At 47.7% G+C, this 21,003-nt stretch overlaps 1 protein-coding gene across 4 annotated transcripts in view; it reads left to right on the top strand.

Annotated features, from left to right (window-relative positions):
- Positions 1-21,003, top strand: part of NDE1 (nudE neurodevelopment protein 1) — a 38,886-nt gene that overhangs the window by 1,178 nt on the left and 16,705 nt on the right. For 2 of the 4 annotated variants that reach the window (XM_027527203.1, XM_027527202.1), the window contains exons 1-4: positions 2,464-2,548; positions 11,332-11,458; positions 13,272-13,425; positions 17,672-17,820. In XM_027527203.1, the coding sequence (XP_027383004.1) occupies positions 11,376-11,458; positions 13,272-13,425; positions 17,672-17,820 (386 nt within the window). In that variant the 5' untranslated portion in view covers positions 2,464-2,548; positions 11,332-11,375. Of the gene's footprint in view, positions 1-2,450; positions 2,549-11,331; positions 11,459-13,271; positions 13,426-17,671; positions 17,821-21,003 lie in introns of those variants that run through there. The other 2 variants (XM_027527200.1, XM_027527201.1) reach the window with 2 other exon arrangements.

Here is a 21,003-nt window from a genome sequence, read left to right as displayed (position 1 = left end):
CAGTACTGATCAGCTCATCAATGTGTGTTTCAGTTTATGTAAACTGGTGGGGCAGCGTTGCAGCTGATTATTCTCTCCCAGAATCCTCACAGAATGGTGAGGTTCTGGCAAGGCCAGGGCAAAAGTGACAAGAGGATGCAAATCATTTATTAGCATCTGCGGCCAGGATGGATATTTCCTAAAAGACATTCTGATACCTTCCTTAACCCTATTGATGTAAGTGATAGATCCCTTTTGTGTCTCTGAGCTTCTTTCAGGAACTAGCAAGGAGTCAAAGAAGAATTAGGGCTTTTCTGGTGCCTCAGAGGTAAAAGAATCTGCCTGCAATGCAGGAGACCCTAAGACACAGGTTCCATCGGAAAAGGCCACCTACTCCAGTATTCTTGCCTGGAGAATCCCATGGACAGAGGAGCCTGGTGGGCTACAGCCCATAGGGTCGCTAAGGAGGTGGAAGTGACTGAGTGATTAAACAACAACAAAGAGGAATTCAAGGCCATTCTTAACCATGGCGGGGACACAGGAGGGATTCCATGTCTGGTTGGAGGCCTCAAAGTAGCTAAGATCTCTCTGCCTCCAGTATCATGACAAAGAACACTGATTAGGAGTCAAACATACCCAGCTTTACAGCCTGATTTGTTTACTAATTGTGAGACCTTGGGCAATGCATTTAAACTTCCTACACTTTTGCTTTCTCATCTTTAAAATGAAGACAATAAAAGTTCTTTCCTGTGGTTCTCATCATCTGGATCTCAGCTCCATTGTAACCTGGTATAGTGGCTTTCCCTGACATTCTATCTGAAGGGACCTCTCCCAGCCCCTTTCTATTACATGACTTTGCTTTATTCATAGCACTAATTAGCATCTGAAATTATTTCACATTTTCTGTTTGCTGATTTAGTGTCCTTTCTTAATACTATAAGCCCTTTCAAGACAGGTGTCTTGTCTGACATTTATTGTGCTATAAGTGAGTGCTCAGTAAAAATTTATAAACCTACTTGGTGAACAAGTAGGACTGCTGTGAAAGCCACATCAAGAAATTAGTATTATGCCTGACACAGACAGTGGTGGTTTAGTCACAAAGTGGTGTCTGTCGCTTGCCACCCATGGACTGTAGCCCATCAGGCTTCTCTGCCCATTGGGTTTCCCAGGCAAGAGTACTGGAACAGGTTGCTATTTCCTTCTCTAAGGGATCTTCCCCACCCAGGAATCGAACCTGGGTCTCCTGCATTGCAGACACATTCTTTACTGAGCTACCAGGGACCAGTAAAAAAAAAAATCATGATCACTACCTACATTTTTTGTTGTTCGGTTGCTCAGTTGTGTCCGACTCTTTGCCACCCCGTGAACTGCAGAATGCCAGACTTCCCTGTCCTTCACTATCTCCCAGAGTTTGCTCAACCTCATGTCCATTAAGTCGATAGTGCTCTCCAACCATCTCATCCTCTGTTGCCCCCTTCTACTCCTGCATAGATTGTACTTAACTATGTGCTGAGGCCACTGTCCTAAACCTTTTACAAATGCCAAGTCAATTCATTTCATCTCTGCATAATCCTAGAGGTAAATCCTATCACAAATCCCATTTTATAGATGAGGAAAGTAAATCACAGAGAGTTAACTTGCCCTAACCAAATCAGTCAATCCTAAAGGAAATCAGTCCTGAATATTCACTGGAAGGACTGATGCTGAAGCTGAAGCTTCAATACTTTGGCCACCTGATGTGAAGAACTGACTCATTGGAAAAGACCCTTATGCTGGAAAAGACTGAAGGCAGGGGGAGAAGGGGACGACAGAGGATGAGATGGTTGGATGGCATCACCGACTAAACGGACATGAGTTTGAGTAAACTCTGCGAGTTGGTGATGGACAGGAAGCCTGGCGTGCTGCAGTCCATGGGATCGCAAAGAATCCATCATGACTGAGCGACTGAACTGACTGAACTTGCTCAAGATCATACAGCTACTAAGGGGCAGAGCTAGGATTCAAGGCCAGGCCCCAAAACAAATTTCTATAAAGGAGCTTTGCTGCCTTTGCAGAAGATAATGATGTCGAAATTTTTATATTGGTTGTCAAGTTCTGGGAAGGACCTGGGACACTGCTTACTCTAAGGAGACGTAGATCTTTGTTCTTCTATCTGCTTCGGAGGAAATCCAAGAACAGGAAAACGCAATCGGGGTCAAGGGCAGGGAGTCATATTTTCTTGAAGTGGCCCGCAAGTCCAAGCCCGTTCCCCGCGGTGTCTAGGGAGCAGCCCGCAGCCTCCAAGCCCAGCCAGAACCCTGGCAGCAGCAGGAGCCTCCCAGAACCCCTCCCGCCAGCCCGCCTAGGGCCGCCGCGTGGCCGCGCCGCGCCCGGGACCTGGGAAAAAAGTTTCCAAAAGGCGCTGCTCGGCGCTGATTGGCCGCGGGGGACGCGGTCCCGGGGAGCGGCAGCCAATGGACGACGCCGGCCGCGGGCGCGGGGGCGGGGGCGGTGGCCAGAGGCCCGGGGCTGCACCGCCCCCCGCCGCAGCCGCCCGAGCCGCCGCCGCTGGTCCGCAGAGCCCGAGCCGGTAAGTGCGGAGCTGCGGCCCCCGGGGCAGGGGTTGCTCGGAGGCTGCCATCGCCGTCGTCCTCATCATCGCCACGGCCGCGGGGAAACTCTTCTGCCCGCCCGACGCCCGCCGCGCTCTCGGAACCCCCGGCCGCGGCGGTGCAGGGAACTTGGCGCGCCCTTCACTTGGGCGTCGCTTCCCGGGCGCTGGGCTCGAAAAATCGCCCTTCTCCGGAGCCTCCCTTCCTAACTTAGCGCCTTCCCACCCTTGTGTCCTGCGCGCCCGGCTCCTCACCCTTTCGCCAACTTTCTTTCTCTTTCTGCGCTCGCCTCTCTCCGACCCCGCTGCCCTCCCCTCCCTGCTTGACTTCCTTGGCTCTTCTGCCCTGCTCGTCCCGGGTCCCCGGAGCCCGGTTGCTCTGCCCTGTTCCCTTCCATCCCCCGCCACCCCGACATCCTTCCTAGAGTCCTCTGGTCTCCCTTCTCGCTCAGTTTCTGCCCCGCAGCCCTCGCCCTTTGCTCCTGCTGCCCCCACCTCCCTCTCCGTCCTCGTAGCCCCCCGCCGTACCCATGCTCGCCCACGTCCCCACACCACTGCCACCCTCGGCGGAGGCCTCTTTCCAAAAACCTCCCCTCTACTTGGCACTCCCCTCCCTTTGGGAACGTGTTTGGAACGGTCTTGTTCCCTCCGCCTTTCTCAGATCTCTGCTGCAGGACGGTTCAGATTTCCCCTGACAGCACTTTGGGGAAGGGTTGGATAAAGGATGAAAACGCTTCTTCTAGAGCTTGAATGCGGTGACTGGGCTTACCTGCCTCTCTGAGGTCATAGGAAACCCCTCTGGACACTGCTTTTTTGGGGGACCCTAAGATTATCTTCTCCAGTCCTCTCAAGTTCACTGTCTCCTGAGGGCTTGACCTTCCCTTATTTCTTGGTCCAGGTTTTGTACCTGGTGTGACCCTCTCTACTTGTAGGTCCCTTTAAATTCCTTTCTAAAGAAATGGCCTATGCAGCCTGTGCTGTACAGAAATTTCAGATTTTCTCTGTGAGTTTTGTTGATGTATTCTAGGAAAGGATGGCATTGTAGGATGTGTGTGTGAGTGTGTGTGTGTGTGTGAGCGAGTCGCTTGTGTATGCTGCGTGCTAAGTCTCTTTGGTTGTGTCCACATCTTTGCGACCTGATGAACTATAGCCTACCAGGCTCCTCCATCCATGGTATTCTCCAGGCAAGAATACTGGAGTGGGTTGCCATTTCCTTCTCCAGGGGATTTTCCCAACCCAGGATCCACCCCAACCGGGTCTCCCACATTGCAGGCAGATTCTTTACCATCTGAGCCACCAGGGAAGCATAGGATGTGGGTAGGGTCCTTTGAACTTGGCTCAGACAGTAATGTGTCTGTCTGCAATGCGGGAGACCTGGGTTCGATCCCTGGGTCGTAGTCCTGGGACTCTCAGAGCCACCTGTTATCTAATCTCTGACCCGTCCTGACCCCGACCCCCCCCCCCCCGGCCTCCACCATGCGTATTTCGCCACTTTTGAAACTTAAATTTTTCCTCTTGGTGTGTCTTTTGTGTCAGATTAGATGCAAATGATCCATGCTCCTAAAGTGTCAGAGGCCTCTGGTTGGTGTGTTCTATCCCATTTTGGATAATAGTTTCTTAACTTGCCTTATTCTGTTAGGATGTTATTTTTGTTTCCGGAGTGTGTTCTTTTGCTTTAGAACGTGTGAGGCCAGAGAGATTGCACTCCCTTTGCTCACAAGATAATTCCCAACAGGACCGTGCTGGTAGACAGAAAGTTTGTGTCTGCAGTTGGTATAACGTTTGCAGCTAGTCCTGATGTAGGTGCTCTGGGTCTGCCGCGCTCAGCAGCACCTAGTACTTAGTGGGTGTTGGGAAATCTTTGGAAAAGAATGGAGGAGAATGCACCACTGTAGGAAAAGCTCCCTCCCTGGCATCTTGGTTCAGTAGCGTAAAATTCTCCCTGGACAGTAGCTTTCTGGATTTTTTGTTGTTGTTCACATTTAAGCTACTTAAGATTTCAAAAGCAATATATGCTTATTGTAAAAAACATTTATTGTAGCAGGTGTCAGGAACAAGTTCTCATCTTATCGGCTGCCTTACTCCCATTCTGGTACCTCCTTCCAGACCCTCTTCTGTTTATGTACACAGCGGAAGCTACATTTGCAAACAAAAATGGCACTTTTTTTCTTTCTTTTTTTACACTTTAAACTTTTTATTTTGTATTGGGGTACAGCCAAGTAACAGCATTGTGGTAGTCTCAGGTACACAGCGAAGGGACTCAGCCATACATATACATGTGTCCATTCTCCCCAAAGCCCCCTCTTATCCAGGCTGCCACATAGCATTGAGCAGAGTTCCATGTGCTACACACTAGAAAAATGGCACTTTCTTAACATGAACTTTCTTCCGTATCATTACTCTTAATTCTTAGCTGCACAGTTTTCCGATCAGTCTTCAGTTAAGTTTCTCCAGCTCCCCCTCATCATTACATCAGTGATGGTGTACACCCTTGAGCATTTGTCCTTGCATGCCTGCTGAGGTGTTTTTTTGTGGGTAGATCATTTCAGACTTTGAAAGCACCGAGACAGAAGTCAGACTTGCTGACTCTTGACTGATTTTGCCCCAGTGATGTCACTTATGCAAAATGTAAAGCCTGCGTCATAAAGTGGAAGCTGTGGGAGCCTGTGCTGGCCTTTGGCAGCCGCTTTCTCCCCCTCTCCCCTGTGTTTTGATTGGGAAGGAGTGTGGTTGGGGTGGAGAAGTTAATCCCTGATGGTTTGCAGGTGTGGATTGCCCCTAACCAGCTGTGCTGGCTTTCTTCACTCAGAGGAGAGCTGAGAAAGACTGCTTTGTCTTTTCTAGAGTTTTGAAATCAAAGGTGTGTATCTCAAGTGTGTTTTCAGACTTTCCTAATAAGTGTGATCATGGAAAACATGCCAAAAAAAAAGCTTGCTGAAACGCTTTTGCAAGAGTAATAGATCTAAGTTATCCAAAACAGAAAATAAATACCTCTGGGACCACTAGATCCCAGTTTGTGCTTGTGTGTTGTAGCACATACACTGGAGGTGCCCAGCAGGTTTGCCCACAGAGCTGCTGGGACAGGATGCAGCAGGATGGTATATTGAGAATGCAAGTTAGCAAGCTCAATCCCTTGACACAGATGCAATAAATGCATGCAGTATCCAGCTTGAAGATAGTGTGTATAACGGTGTGGATGCTATGACTACGCACTGACACCTGTCTGTCACAGTGCCTTTTAAAAGACCGCTTGGCCCAAAAACTGAATCTGACTTTTATGCAGTCTATCGGCAACCCCAAAGAGACCTTGAATTTGAATTCAAAGTCTCCCTTGCGCTTGGGTCTGGTTTGCCTCTCTTACTCCTTTGCATCTATGGGGATGGCCAAGACAGGTAATGTTTCTGCTCCAGCTTCCCAAGAAGCCCAGTGACTGCCTTAGCAATCCCTGGGTCAGGAAGAGGCCCTGGAGGAGGGCATGGCAACCCACTCCAGTATTCTTGCCTGGAGAATCCCATGGAACAGAGGAGCCTGGTGGGCTACAGTCCATAGGATCAGAAAGAGTTAGACACAACTGAAGTGACTTAGCACGTGCACACACACACACACACACACACACACACACACACACACACACGCTGTCTCTCTCTATCTCTCTCCAGCATCTTCGAGGTAAACAGAAAGGATCCAGTTGTTTGGAAATGACATATTAAATGCCTAGCACTCCACAAACAGAAGGTGATGATAAACTTGTAATGCTGGGAAAGGGGAACCTTTGCCAGTCATCCTGCCTGCTGTCTGTGGCAGACAAGAATGCACTTTAGAACTTTTCCGAGATATTTTCAAGTGGAAAAAAGGAAAGGTTTAGGTTTTTAAGTGTGGTCTTTCATAAGAGAGTGAAGTTGAGCTGTTATTTCTTTCCTCTTAGCCTTGAGCATCGTCTTCTTCTTCCCTAAGGGGTGTTTTTAAAGTGCAGGGGTTGTAATTAGAGCCACAGTGGAAGCACCTCCTAAAAAAGCTCAGTTTCATTTATTTACTGAGGCTTAAATTCTAAGCCTCACTGGCCATGATAACAGTACCCTTTTCTGAAACTCATCTTTGGTAAGGCTGCAGGATGAAGGTTACTAAAACTCCAGTAACTGTTCTGAATATTCCTTATCATGAAAACCTGGGAAGTGGGTAGTTTCCAACATGACATCCTGTCCTTCAGCCCCTTGCCATCAATGAGATGCCACTCGGGTGCTGAGCGAGAAAGGTTTTTCCCCATCCTATTAAGTCCCTTTCTCGGCCATTTGGCTAAGATCAGGTGTGTATGGTGGCTGCCCAGGTGGCATAGTGGTAAAGAATCTGCCTGCTGTTACAGAAGACACAGGAGACAGAATCGATCACTGGGTCAGGAAGATCTCCTGGAGAAGGAACTGGGAAACCACTCAGTCTTCTTGACTGGAGAATCACAGAGGAGCCTGGTGGGGCCATAGTCCATGGGGTTGCAAAGAGTCAGACATGACTGAGTGACTGAGCATGCAGATACACATTAAGTATCCTAGGGATTTATAAAAACTAGCCTTCAGAGGGTCTCTTGCTTCTTTTCCTTAATCTCACATCCCCTTCCAGTGAGTGGTCAATCTTTATGTTCCCCTGTGTTCTTTCCTTCCACAAGCATTTATTGAATGCCTGTTATATGCCAGACACTGTTCATGGCATTGGGAATTTAGGGGGAAAAAAAATGATGGTGAGGATCCCTGTGTTCAAAACTGATATTCCAGTTGTTGCTGTTCAGTTGCTCAGTTGTGTCCAACTCTTTGCAAACCCCACGAACTGTGGTATGCCAGGCTTCCCTGTCCTTCACCATCTCCTGGAGCTTTTTCAAACTTACGTCCATTGAGTCGGTAGTGCCATCCGACCATCTCATCCTCTGTCGTCCCCTTCTTCTCCTGCCTTCAGTCTTTCCCAGCATCAGGGTCTTTCCTAATGAGTCAGCTCTTTGCATCAGGTGGCCAAAATATTGGAGCTTCAGCATCAGTCCTTCCAATGAATATTCAGGACTGATTTCCTTTAGGATTGACCGGTTTGATCTCCTTGCAGTCCAAGGGACTCCTCTCCAACACCACAGTTGAAAAACATCAATTCTTTGGCGCTCAGCCTTCTTTATAGTCCAACTCTCACATATGTATGTGACTATTGGAAAAACCATAGCTTTGACTAGATGGACCTTTGTTGGCAAAGTAATGTTTCTGCTTTTTAATATGCTGTCTAGGTTTGTCATAGCTTTTCTTCCAAGAAGCGTCTTTTAATTTCATGTCTGCAGTCACCATCTGCAGTGATTTTGGAGCCCAAGAAAATAAAGTCTGTCATTGTTTCCATTGTTTCCCTTCTATTTTCCATGAAGTGATGGGACCTGATGCCATGATCTGCATTTTCTGAATGTTGAGTTTTAAGCCAACTTTTTCAGATAAAACAGAAACACAACTCATAAAGTGATGAAATAAAATGAAGCAGGGATTAATGTGGCAGTGAAGGGCTGGAGGAGGTATTTGGTGGGATCTTCAGAGAAGGTCTCTCTAGGGAAGACGGTTCAGCTGAGGTCTGAATGGCAAGAAGGGACTCTGCGGGCAGAGATCTGAAAGAGGAGCATTCCAGGCAGAGAGAACAGCCAGTGCAAAGGCCCTGAGGTGGGAGCACGCTTGGTATGTTCAAGGAACAGAAAGAAGGCAGTGGGACTACAGCATAAGCAGGTGAGGGGCAGGGCTGTAGGAAATGTTTAGAGAAGTAGGCGGGGACTCATGATGATGAACTTGAACATGAGCTTTTTCCAAGCAGCAGGAAAAGTCAGTGTACATTCATTGTTCCTGGTTCCTGACTTTCTCACCCTCCTGTATGCAGAGTTCCCCGATGCCGTGAGGTTGAGACTGTCCACACAGTCATCGATGGCCACACGGCACTCAGTCACGATTGCGAGGGCTCTGGGCTCTGAACACGGTAGACATTTGTCTGGTGACCTCATGCTAGATGAGCTCTGGGCTCATTAGAGCTTGTGGCTTGAGCAGGGATTACCAGAATTAGGTTTGCCCTTGCCTGTCACCGTGGTAATTACTATTATCTACACTCTAGGTGCTCTTATCCTTTCTACTTTCAGCAAACAAGATCGTTCACTCCAACATTCATTAGGCCTCTCTGGTAGCAGAAATCCAGGCCTAACTGGTCCAGCCAAGAAAGGAAGTTGATGACCCCTCCTCACCTTCAGTCAGGGATGACTGGACCCAGGTGTCCACCTCTTGGCCCTGCTTTCTTGTTTTGGCTTCATTCTCAGGCAGCCTTCTCCCTTGTGGTAGAGAGATGACCGCCACAAACCCTGATGGAAAGAGAGTTTCTTCTCCACTCCACCCCGCCTCGGATCCCGGCTTTACAGAGATATAATTGACATATCACATGGTATAAGTTTAAGGTGTAGCACACGGTGGTTTGAGACATGTATATATTGTGAAATTATCATTATAGTAAGGTTAGTTACACCTTCAGAGAGTTTCTTTCTTGATAGCTCTTTGAAAGGCCTGGGCCTGGATGCTTACTGTCTCAGCTTGGGTTAGGTCTACCCCTGAGCCAATCATTGGCTCAGCTTGGGTTAGGCCCACCTCTGATCCAGTCATTGGCTTAACTTGAGTTAGGCTGATCCTTGTCACTGGTTCAACTTGGGTTAGACCCACCCTTGTCGCTGGGCTCAGCTTTGGGATAGGTGCACCTCTGAGCCTGTAACTGACGCTGGAGGCGTGAGTAGTCACATGCCATCTCCTAGGTACAGTGGCTGATGACAAGTCCACCTGAGCCCCATGGAAAGAGTGTAGAGTTGGTTCCTCCAAGAGAACATTGGGGTGCTATTACAAAAAGATGGAAGAAGGGATGCCGGACTGAGGGATAAAATCAAGTTAACTTTCTACTCCCTCTAGCTTCTCTGCTTTGATCAAGCTTTCAGAGAAACTCTGTTCCCCAGAAGGGAGTGGGTGGGGACATGGCATGTTTTTTCTGAATCAGGGAAGGGTGAGAAATTTGAAGGGAGAGATGTGAAGACAGGTCCTAACAGATGTAGAGTTGTCAGTAAGTGCTTTACTCAGATGTAGGTATCGTTGTTCAGTTTCTACCAGGGACCCACTTGGTTGGTGATCGTGTCCATGTCAAAACTGACTTATTTAGCGGAATGATTTGTATTTTTTACCTAGATATTCGGCTTGTTAGTTATGTCTTGCAGAGTTGGGGGTTGTGTTCCTTCTTTTTTCCCCAAAGACAGAACTGTGAGCTATCTTGAAGGGAAGAAGGGACTTTGGAGCAATCTCATTTGAATTCCTAATAACCTTTTGACAAACTCAGAGTCTTAAACAAATTGAGAAAATAAGCTATTAACATTGAGAAACGCTATCAGCAAGGAGTCCGAGGACTGAGAACTGTTAATAGGAATCTGTTCCTGACCTCTGTCCTGGATAGCTCAGCATCCTCAGAGCCTGTCACCACTACCCTCTGTTGTTCAGTCGCTAAAGTCGAGTTCAGCTGTTTGTGACTCCATGGACTGTATCACGCCAGGCTTCTCTGTCCTTTACTATCTCCCAGAGTTTGCCCAAACTCATGTCCATTGAGTCAGTGATGCCATCCAGCCACCTCATCCTCTGCTGCCTGCCTCCTTCTCCTCCTGCCTTCAGTCTTTCCCAGCATCAGGGTCTTTTCCAATGAGTCGGCTCTTCGCATCAGGTGGCCAAAGTATTGGAGCTTCAGCTTCAGTCATTCCAGTGAATATTCGCGGTTGATTTCCTTTAGGATTGACTGATTTGATCTCCTTGCTGTCCAAGGGACTCTGTCTAATTTGTCTCCTTTCTTCTCACACCCAGTTCTCCAAGATCCTGTCTACTTCCTCTTCCTCACCTCCCAGTCACTCCTCCACCCCCTCTATCCCTCCTCCTGGTGTTGAAACCATTCTTGCTTACATCACCAGTGACCAACATTTCACCAAGTCTCGTGGGTGGATATTTTCCAGAGCTCATCTTACTAGCCTCTCTCTCGCATCTCAGATACCATGGAACATTCATTCCCCATTTTCCCCTTGAAACTGTCTCCTCCAGTATAGTCACTTTTCTGGTTCTCATCTCTCTCACTTGTTTCTCCTGTCTCCTTCCATCACCGTTTCTTTCTTTGCTCAGCTTTCAGATACTGGCACGCCTCAGAGTTCCATAAATAATCCTCAGTTGATTCTTCGATGGTTCAGTCACAAGAAAAAGGGAAGAACCAGCTCCAAACTCATGACTCTTAAATTTGTGTTGTTAGCCCGGACTTTACCCCGAGTTTCAGATCCGGTGTTACATCTTGATGGATCACAGGCAAATCCAACTAAAAGTGTCCGAAGCTGGTGTCAAGTATCCCCTCACCCTGCAGCCTTCCCTTCTGACATTCTCCTTCTGTGATGATGGAGATGGTGGAAGCACCGGGTTGTCTAAGTTAGAACCCCTAAGCTGCCCTGCTTTCCCCTTCCCTCCAATGTAATAAAATCAGCAAATCCTGGTATATGTATCCATCCTTGGAATGTAACATATTGTAATATAATGTAATGAATGTAATGTAAATAATGAACTGTAGTTTGTCTAGGTTTAGTTTTTAATTTTTTGGCAATTTTTTTTTTTTGCCGCAATTAATCCAACATAAAGTTCAGGAATTTCCCCCCCACTCTATTAAAGATCAGCTGTTTAACTAGATGTGGGTAATAGCTTTAAAACTTTCTCTCCTAGACATTATGCACCAAGAGGAGTGAACTCTTCCCCCCATTTCCACAATGGCGGACTCGGGCAAAACCTTCAGCTCCGAGGAGGAAGAGGCCAACTATTGGAAAGACCTGGCTATGACCTACAAGCAGAGGTCAGTTCTCCCAAGTTCACCTGCCTCACAGTGATGGCAGCGAACATTTACTTTGGGCCTTCTGTGTGCCAAGCCCTGTGAAGAACTGAACATACATCATCTCAATTAAATCTCCATGGTGGCCCGTGGAGAAACCATTCTCACCCCATTTTACAAATGGGGGACTGAACCTCAGTGACAGCAAGTAACTTGTCTAAGGGCACACAGCCGGGGTGGGGTTGGGGGGGGGCAGGGGCAGCAGAGCTGGGATTTGAACCCCAGAGCCTAGAGGGTCCTAAGCAAAAGGCTGTGCCACTCCCAAGCTTATTTTCTGGCAGAGTTTTTTGTTTGTCTGTTTCTTTGTTTCTGTTTTTTGTTTAAGTGTAAACAGTTTCTTTTTATTGTCTTTTTATTGTTGCTATTTTGTAACAGGCAAAATTATTTAGGTCAATAAATTTTTAAGGAATTTCTCATGTTCTGATTCTTTCCACTGCCAAACACCTTAGTTCCTCCAAAGTTATACTATTCAAGATAAGTAAGCTATGAAAAACTTAACATTCAGACTTTTTTTATCTTAGGTATTGGCATATCCCAATGATCTGTACCACTCTATTAATAGGGTGTGACAGCTTGGGAATGAATATGATTTGAAGTTAACACATTTTTAGAGAGTATCAAATTGTGGCAGTGTTTTATCAACTCTCAGATGCCTTATCTGGTCAGCCCTCAGGTGTGTGGGAGAGAACTTCTCCCTGCAGCTAGCTGTCTAGGTTGTTACAAGTTTTTTAGTTTGAAACCAGTGTTTCCATGTCCCTATCTGGGAGCTGTGGGTGTGTGCGTAACATTGTTTCTTTCCTTGTTTCTCATGGATTCTTGTAATCTGCTCAGGCAGGTCTTATTCCAGCTCCTCTGAGGCTCCTCTGATGTCTTTATTCTTAGTTTGATTTAAAGTGAAAGTGAAGTCGCTCAGTCTTGTCCGACTCTTTGCGACCCCATGGACTGTAGCCTATCAGGCTCCTTCATCCATGGGATTTTCCAGGCAAGGATACTGGAGTAGGTTGCCATTTCCTTCTCCAGGGGAATCTTCCTGACCCAGGGATTGAACCGAGGTCTCCTGCTTTGCAGGCAGACGCTTTACCGTCTGAGCCACCAGGGAAGGGCTTGTTAAAAAAAAAAAAAGCCTTGAATTTTAAGGGTTGAGAAGCCAGAATTGGGTATTTGGGATATGGAGCAGGGACCCTAGATAGTGGTATGGTAAGTGAACCTTTGTATTATGTCCAGTTTCTGCTTGTAAATAACTCTGCAGAGAGTATACAGTCTGAAGTATATTTACTATACATTGGGTTCCAGAAACTACACGTTGAATGAATGACTGGACGGTGCATTGGTTAAGAAAGGGCTGTGGAGTCGGGCACACCTGGGGGCAGCTCCACGCCCTGTTTCTGACTTGTTTGACCTTGAGATGTGCGTGTGTGTGCTCAGTTGCTTCAGTCGTGTCCGACTCTGTGACCCTGTGGAATGTGGCCCACCAGGCTCCTCTGTCCATGAGATTCTCCAGTTAAGAATACTGGAGTGGCTTGTCATGCCCTCCTCCAGCGGATCTTCCTGACTCAGGGATCGAACCTTAGGTTCTTAAGTCTCCTGCATTGGCAGGTAGGTTCTTTACCACTAGCGCCTCCTGGGAGGACCTTGAGACAGATGACCTCATCATCTGTATAATGAGGGTAATGACAGTTCCTGCCTCAAAAGGCAGTTGAATAAAGAGCAGATCCATGTCTAACACTCAGCAACGCATAAGCGCTCAGTGATGAGCTGACATCTGGGAATCCCGCAGGGCAGAGAACACCCAAGAGGAGCTCCGGGAATTCCAGGAGGAAAGCCGGGAATACGAGGCGGAACTGGAGACACAGCTGCAACAAACTGAGAGCAAAAACAGGGACCTGCTGATGGAAAACAACCACCTTCGCATGGAGCTGGAGACCATCAAGGTGAGGGGGCGAGCGGAGACACACCCAGGTGTGTGGGTGGGTGTCCAGCACCCGTGACCAGAGAAGGGAGCCTGTGGGTGTGGCCCCCTCCCACCCCTAGAACTGCGGGCATGTGGGGCACTTGAGCTCCCAGTGCCCCTGTAAGAGACAGAGGATGAGATGGCTGGATGGCATCACTGACTCCCATGGACTTGAGTTTGAGTGAACTCCGGGAGTTGGTGATGGACAGGGAGGCCTGGCGTGCTGTAGTCCACAGGGTCACAAAGAGTCAGACACGACTGGGCGACTGAACTAAAGAGACAGGTCTCACACGTGTCCCATGGCCATGTTTAGCAATCCCAGAGCACATGTGGAAGGTAGACTTTTCTAGAGTATGGATCATGGCTGGAATTGCTGATTGTTATAAGGCCCAGGGTTATGCTGTCCAGAATGGTAGCTCCTGTAGCCACACATCTCTAGTGGGCGTCAGTGTGAACACAGAGGCTGTAGAACGTCTCCATGATTATGGAAAGTTCTGTTGGACAGAACTCAGGCTCCTCAGCCTCTGTTGACATTTGAAGCCACACAACTCTTTGTTGTCAGGCTGAGTTTTACGTTGCGGGGTGTTCAACGGCATCCCTGGTCTGCACCCACTGGATGCCAGTAGTACCCCCTGCCCCAGGTGGTGACCACAGAGGTATCTGCGGTCATTGCTGAGTACCTGGAGAACCACTGCTCTGAGGGGTAGAGACTGGACACTCTGTATGGGTTAGCAGGCGATCACGAAGTGTTACATTGGCCTTAGAGACGGCTCTGGGCTATCACTGCCAGGCAGGGTCACCTGGCCAGCTTTGTAAACCTCAGACAGGGCTGGCCCCACCCCGCCCTGAGAGTTTCGTTCTCAGGAAGTCTGGGTGGGGCCTCAGCAGACCTGCGTGTCTTTTTTTTTCTTTCTTAATTTCTTTTTTTTTTTTTAAACAGAGCTGCTCATATTTATTTTGATGAGCCACCGGGGGGAAAGAACCAAGGTTCCGCAGTGTGAGCCCAGGGCTAGGTGTGACGCACAGGAAAGAGGTGTGCCCTTTGCCCCTGGAAGCCTCGTGGGGGAGACAAACCTGACGGCCAGAAGCATTTAGTGAAAAGATGCTCAGACACAGGCAAGAATGAGCGTCAAGTGGACCTTGGGAACCTGGGTTTCCTAGCACACAGGAGAAAGTGGGGCGAGCAGATGGATTGGGGACTGAGGGATGAGGAGTAGCACAGGGAAGACCCCACAGACTTTGGAAGCTGAACGGTGGACTCTGAGCTTTAATGGTGTAGACCACAGAGCCCCGACTGGCCATCCACACAGGTCAGTCTGGCCCGTAGATGTTGTTTGCTTAAGCCTTTGGTGATTTTCACTCAACATTTTATCATGAAAGCTTTCAAGCACACGGTCGGGTTGAAAGACTTTCCCAGCGAACACCTGTATATCCACCACCTGGGCTCTGCCAATGACCTCTGCCACACTTGCTCTTTGTTATCTGTCCATCCATCAGCCTGTCTTCCCAGTGCATTTCAAAGTGAATCACCAACTTCTGTATGCTTCTCTGTAAATATTGCAGTAGGCTGTTAACTAGAGGTGAGGGTTATGGTTCATTCTTTTGATAGTAACATTTATCTCTTTAGCGGTCTTTTACAAAAATATTTAATATCTGCATTCAGAATTGTGAGGTTTTTTGTAAGACCTTGGATTTCCGGTTTCCTTTGATCGTCCTCTGGTGGCTCCTGCCACCCCAGCCTGGCCTTCGTCCATACCTGCAAAAGGCAGGTTGGTTAGAGCAAGGTCACCCCGTCCCAGCTACTGTCCCCCCATCAGCTCTGACGTCAGGGGCTGAGTGTCTTTTGTGGGTTACACCTGGCCCACGTCACTCACTCTGTTAACAGGCTGACTGCTGCCCTAGGCACTGGGGAACCATGACAGCTTTTACACGGAAGGGGGCTCAGGGTCGGAAGACTGGTGGTTTGAACCATGGTTTGGAGAGGGTAGGAGGACCTGCACAGATGCTGATAAATACGCATGTGCTAAGTAATTAGGCACTTCCAGACCAAGCACTTGAACTGGCAGAAGACTTCTCTGTGAGGTTTAGGAGCTACAGGGTGAGGAAGGGGACGACCTCAGAGTGAAGAATGGCCCCCGGCACATATTTCTGTCACCTAAGAGAAAAGTTTTCAACTAAGTCGGACTCCTTGACAACTGGCTTATTCATCACCAGATGAATAAAAAAGCTTGTAAGGGATCCAACAGAGCATCTATTGATGCCTCCATCAGCTGACAGTTTATTATAATTAGCCCCAGATGAAAGCCCAACAGCTTTTTCATGTCCCCAAGTTCAAAGGACATCATTTGAATCTCTGTGCTGGTGGACAAGCCCGTTCACCGCGTCCTCTGGGAACCCACGCAGGAATTTAGGTTAATGGTCTGGGGTCCTGTACCCTCCTGTTTTCTTCTTTTTGGGGGTGCACCCAGGCCAAGGGTGGGAGCGATCCGAGCCACACCTGGAAATTCGCCCGAGCCTGGGCCCGCTCGGCCCCTGCTTGTCTTAGCTGAGACGCTTCCTGTGCTCACAGCCAGGAAGTGGAGTATCTGAGGGACTGAGTGGCGTGAGGATGCGAGGCCCCGGCCCTGTGACCATCCATCCTGAGGCCCTTTTCTCGGGATGGCTCTGGCCACGCCTTTCTGGCCCCGGGCGCCATTACCTCACCCTCCCCAGAGCCTCCAGACTGTTTCTAGCAACAGCTTTGTGTACTGGGCTGAGGAAAGAAGAGGAGTGGGCTTTTTTTTTTCACTTTCACATTAGACTTCCTGGGGGAAGGGAGTGTCTTCGTTCCTGTTTGTGGATGAGGGAAAGGTGGTGAGATTGTTGGGTGACAGAAAATAATTTGAAAGCAGAGCCAGACAGGGAGAGAATGGGAGTGTGTGAGTGTGTATGCACACGCGTGTGATCAGTTCCTCTGTGAACCTAGGCGGAAGTGGTCCAGGGCTGTTGAGCGTCGTTGTTCGCGAGCACGAGCCCGGGTCGCCCAGGATGGGTTTTGGCTCAGTTGTTTGCTCCTGGTTGACTCTGGGCTGACGATGGGCCTGAGCCTCCATTCTCACACCTCCGAAATGGCGTTCAGTCAGGCAGCGGGAGGGGTGTCCTGAGCCCAGAGGCTCGGGCAGAGTAGCCTGCGGTAAATGCTCTTGTCGTTTAGTTACTGAGACTCCATGGGCTGTAGCCCACCAGGCTCCTCTGTCCATGAAATTCTCCAGGCGATAATACAGGAGTGGGTTGCCATTTCCTGCTCCAGGGGATCTTCCTGACCCAGGGATCGAACCCCCACCTCCTGCTTGGTATGGATTCTTTACCACTGAGCCACCGGGGAAGCCCACAGTATACATTAGCTGCTGTCACCGCGGGGCAACAGATTCTTGAGACCTCATCTGGGCTGTTCCTTGCCTCGGGAAGCACTGGCCAGGTCACACTAAGCTTCTTCTGGTGGAAACAACAGTTATGGTTTTTTCCTTCTTCTCTTCCCTCCCTCCTTCCTTCCCCTGCCTCCCCTTCTCTCCCTCCCTCCCCAGAGGTGCCCAAGTTCCTTCTAAATACCCCATGCCACAGGGAGGGCATCCTGGGTCACAAAGTCAGAACAGTCGTTGAACTGAGTCAGCGATGTCCCGCTCTGACTGTGAGGCACGAGCACCAAAGTCACTGTGATTCCTGCCCTTGTCCCTGTAACCCAGGGATGTCACTGAAGTGCGTCAGTATGGCCCTTGCAGGTCAAGCTCAGAGGCTGTGGACACCTTGCACAGAATGACTGCTTAAGATGGTTGGGGGCTTCTGGACACCAGAGGTGGTGAGGACCATTGTGGGAGGGGGCCAGGTACAGACAGATGCTCAGGAAGCACTCGGAACTGGACAACTTGACGGCCCCTGGCTCCCCCCATCATCCCTCACTTGCTCAAGAGCACATGTCTATGGATAGAAGGTTCTCATGACTGAGCTTAGGCTTGTCCCCTGGCCATGGTGGAGGCTGCAAGAGGTCCTCAAGAAACTGGGGTGCCGGCAGGCTATGCAGAGGGGAGGAACGGATGCTTAATGGCTAGGAACCACACACGTGCACCGCAATGGGAGAGAGTACGTCCCAGGATTGACCTTCAGCGTCCTAAGGAGATGACAGGGAATGGAAATAAACATCCTTGTTGGGAATCTTAAGTCATTCACTCAGTGGCGATTCTGTCCTTCAGGAGAAGTTTAAAACACAGCATTCTGAAGGCTACCGGCAGATCTCAGCCTTAGAGGATGACCTTGCCCAGACGAAAGCCATAAAAGATAAACTGCAGAAGTACATCAGAGAGCTGGAGCAAGCCAACGATGACCTGGAAAGAGCCAAACGGTATGTGGGGAAGGAGAAAGGAGGTCTGGGATCCTTTTGTCTCTGGGTACTGGGCACTGTGTTGAGGGTAGGGGATTCAGCAGAGAGCAGAGCCAGGGCCCTTGGGCTCTACAGCCTCATGAGAAATGGACAACAAGCAGGAAGTGCTGCATGTCCAGGGTGCTGTGGGGGCATATGATCTGAGATATTCATTTGTCCGTTGCTGGGAGGATGCTGGGCCAGGCTTCTCAAAGGAAATGCCATTTAGGCCAAGACCGAGGGATGCCTCAGCATTATCCAGGGGAAGAGTACAGGGTGAGAACATTCTGGGCGGAAGGACAAGCATGTGCTCAGTTGGCCCTGAGATAAGATGGTATTTCTTTCTTTGTTTTTTAACCTTTACAATATTGTGCTGGTTTCTGCCACACAATCACTCTAATCAGCCATAATTATATATATATATATATATATATATATATATATATATATATATATATATATCTCCCCTCTCTCCCCTCGCCCCATCCCACCCGTCTAGGTCATCACAGAGCTCCAGGCTGGGCTCCCTGAGTTATATAGCGACTTCTCACCAGCTGTCCATCTTAAGCCTGAGGGCGTATATGTGTTGATGCCCCTTTCTCCATCCATCTCACTCTCTCCCTCCCCGACTGTGTGCACAAGTCCATTCTCTACATCTGCGTCTCCATTCCTTCCCTGCAAATAGCTTCATCAATACCATTTTTCTAGATTCCATATGTAGGCATTAATATGCAATATTTGTTTTTCTCTTTCTGACTTACTTCACTCTGTATAAGAGGCTCTAGGTTCATCCACCTCATTAGAACTGACTCAAATTCGTTCTTTTTTATGGCTGAGTAATATTCCATTGTACGTATGTACCACGTCTTTATCCATTCATCTGTTGATGGACATCTGCGTTGTTTTCAGTGATAAGAAGACAATATTTCTGAAACCAATGTTCTATAGTTTAGCAGGCTACTAACAATAATAAATAATAGTAATTGAATAACTGCTGTGAGCCAGGTGCTTTTTTTTTAAGAAAGCATTTTAAAAAATTTAGATGTAAATTACAGCAATATGCACCGATCATCAGGTGTGTACAATTCCATCAGTTTAGACAATTTTTCAGTCCAAACTGAACTGAATGTGCAACTTTTCAGTCTACTTAGTTAACCGTGTACCAAATGTAACAGTCTCGAAACCTTAGAGTTTCACTTACTGTCCTCAAACTTTATGCTGTAGCTTTAATGCATGAAAGTAAGAGGTTAAAAAGATAGCCTTTTCTATTTACCCACATGTTTCTGGTTTCTGGTTCATTGCTTCCTGAAGTTTCCCTCTAGTTATCATTTGCCTTCAGCTTGAAGAACTTCCTTTAGGGTTTCTTGTGGTGCAGGTCTGCTGATGGTGAATTCTCTCTTTAGTTTTTCTGAAAATGTCTTTCTTTTGCCTTCATTCTTAAAGGAAATTTCCACTGGGTATGGAATTCAGGTTGCCAGGGTTTTGTTTTTCTTTTCTTTTCTTTCAGCACATTAAAGATGTGTCTTCTGGTGCCTTCTGAACTCCTTACTGGGGGTTAGAAGCTAGTGGTAACCCAAATAGTCACTCCCCTGTATATAATCTAGTGTTTTTCTCTGGCTGCTCTCAAGAGTTTCACTTTATTTTCGGTTTTTAGCAGTTTGATTGTGATGTTCCTAGATTTTGTATGTGTTTATCCTGATAGGGGGTTGCTGGGCTTCTTTGGTCTGTAAATTTATCTTTTGCCAAGTTTAACTTTGGTCATTATTTCCTCAAGTGTTTTTGCTGCCCCTTTCTTTCTCTCCTGTCCTTCTGGAACACCAGCTACACACACCTTGGTCCTTTTGATATTGTCACGCAGGTCTCTGACACTCTGTTCATATCTTTTCCTAATTTTATTTTTCTTGGTTCCTCAAATTCGATCATTTCTATTGATCTAGTTTCATGTCCACTGACTCCTTCTTCCCTCCTCGAGTTCTGGTGGGAAGTCAGTTCCAGTACTGTTTTATTTTAGGTACGTTATCTTCAGATCTAAAATTTCCTATTCCTCTATTATTGAGCATAGTTACAATAGCTTCTTTAAGATCCTTTTCTGCTAATTATAACATCTGGGTTACCTCAGGGTTGATTTCCTGTAATCACCTTTTCTCTTGAGTTTTGGGTCACATTTTCTTGCTCTTCATTTGTCTCGTCATTTTGGATTACATTCTGGACATTATGAATGATGTGTTACAGAAGCTATGGATTCTGGTATGTTTTTGTTTGTTTGTTTATTAAGCGTGCTGAACTCACACTCCAAACTCTGTCTCCCCTTGTTGGGAAGTAGCTGAAATCTTATTCTTTTAATCAGGCTGCTTCGTGTCTGCATGGTTTGGGTCAGTCAGAGATGGGGGAATGCAGAAGTGGGGACTCCCCCAAGGTGGTAGATTTTTATCACCCAAGCCATAGACTCAAAGCTTGTAAAGATACAGGACTCAGTCACTGCTGTTCCTTCCACATGTTGGCTTCCTTCCAGCTTTTGCCAGGGCTGTCAGGTCAGTTTTGCTTCTTTTACCCAGAGTTTGTAGTTGTAATCTCTAGGATATTCGGTTTGATACAAGCTACCTTATCATGCGAAGAGTTGACTCATTGGAAAAGACCCTGATGCTGGGAGGGATTGGGGACAGGAGGAGAAGGGGACGACAGAGGATGAGATGGCTGGATGGCATCACCAACTCCTTGGACGTGAGTTTGAGTGAACTCTGGGAGTTGGTGATGGACAGGGAGGCCTGGCGTGCTGCGATTCATGGGGTCGCAAAGAGTCAGACACGACTGAGCGACTGAACTGAACTGAGCTTATTATTAGCAGAAGTGGAACCTTTTTAAAAAAAAGTTAGTTTGTAAAAGTTCTTTATGTATTTTTGCTACTGATCTTTTGTCCTGTCTTGAAAACATATTTTGCAGAATAAACTTATCTGTTGACTTTGTGGTATGACTTTCCGTACAAATATTTTTCTTTCTTAGGTCATCAATTATGTCTCCTTTTACTGCTTCTAGATTTCCAGACTTCACTATGGGGATCCCCTGGATTGTTTTTATTTATTTTTGGCTGTGCTGGGTCTTCACTGTGCTCAGGCTTTCTCTCTTTGCAGCCAGTGGCTGGGGGACGGAGGGGAGCTACTCCTCATC

Source organism: Bos indicus x Bos taurus, chromosome 25 (genome assembly GCF_003369695.1).
Source record: "Bos indicus x Bos taurus breed Angus x Brahman F1 hybrid chromosome 25, Bos_hybrid_MaternalHap_v2.0, whole genome shotgun sequence".
Taxonomy (NCBI): domain Eukaryota; kingdom Metazoa; phylum Chordata; class Mammalia; order Artiodactyla; family Bovidae; genus Bos; species Bos indicus x Bos taurus.
This window is presented reverse-complemented; position numbering and strand designations above follow the sequence as displayed.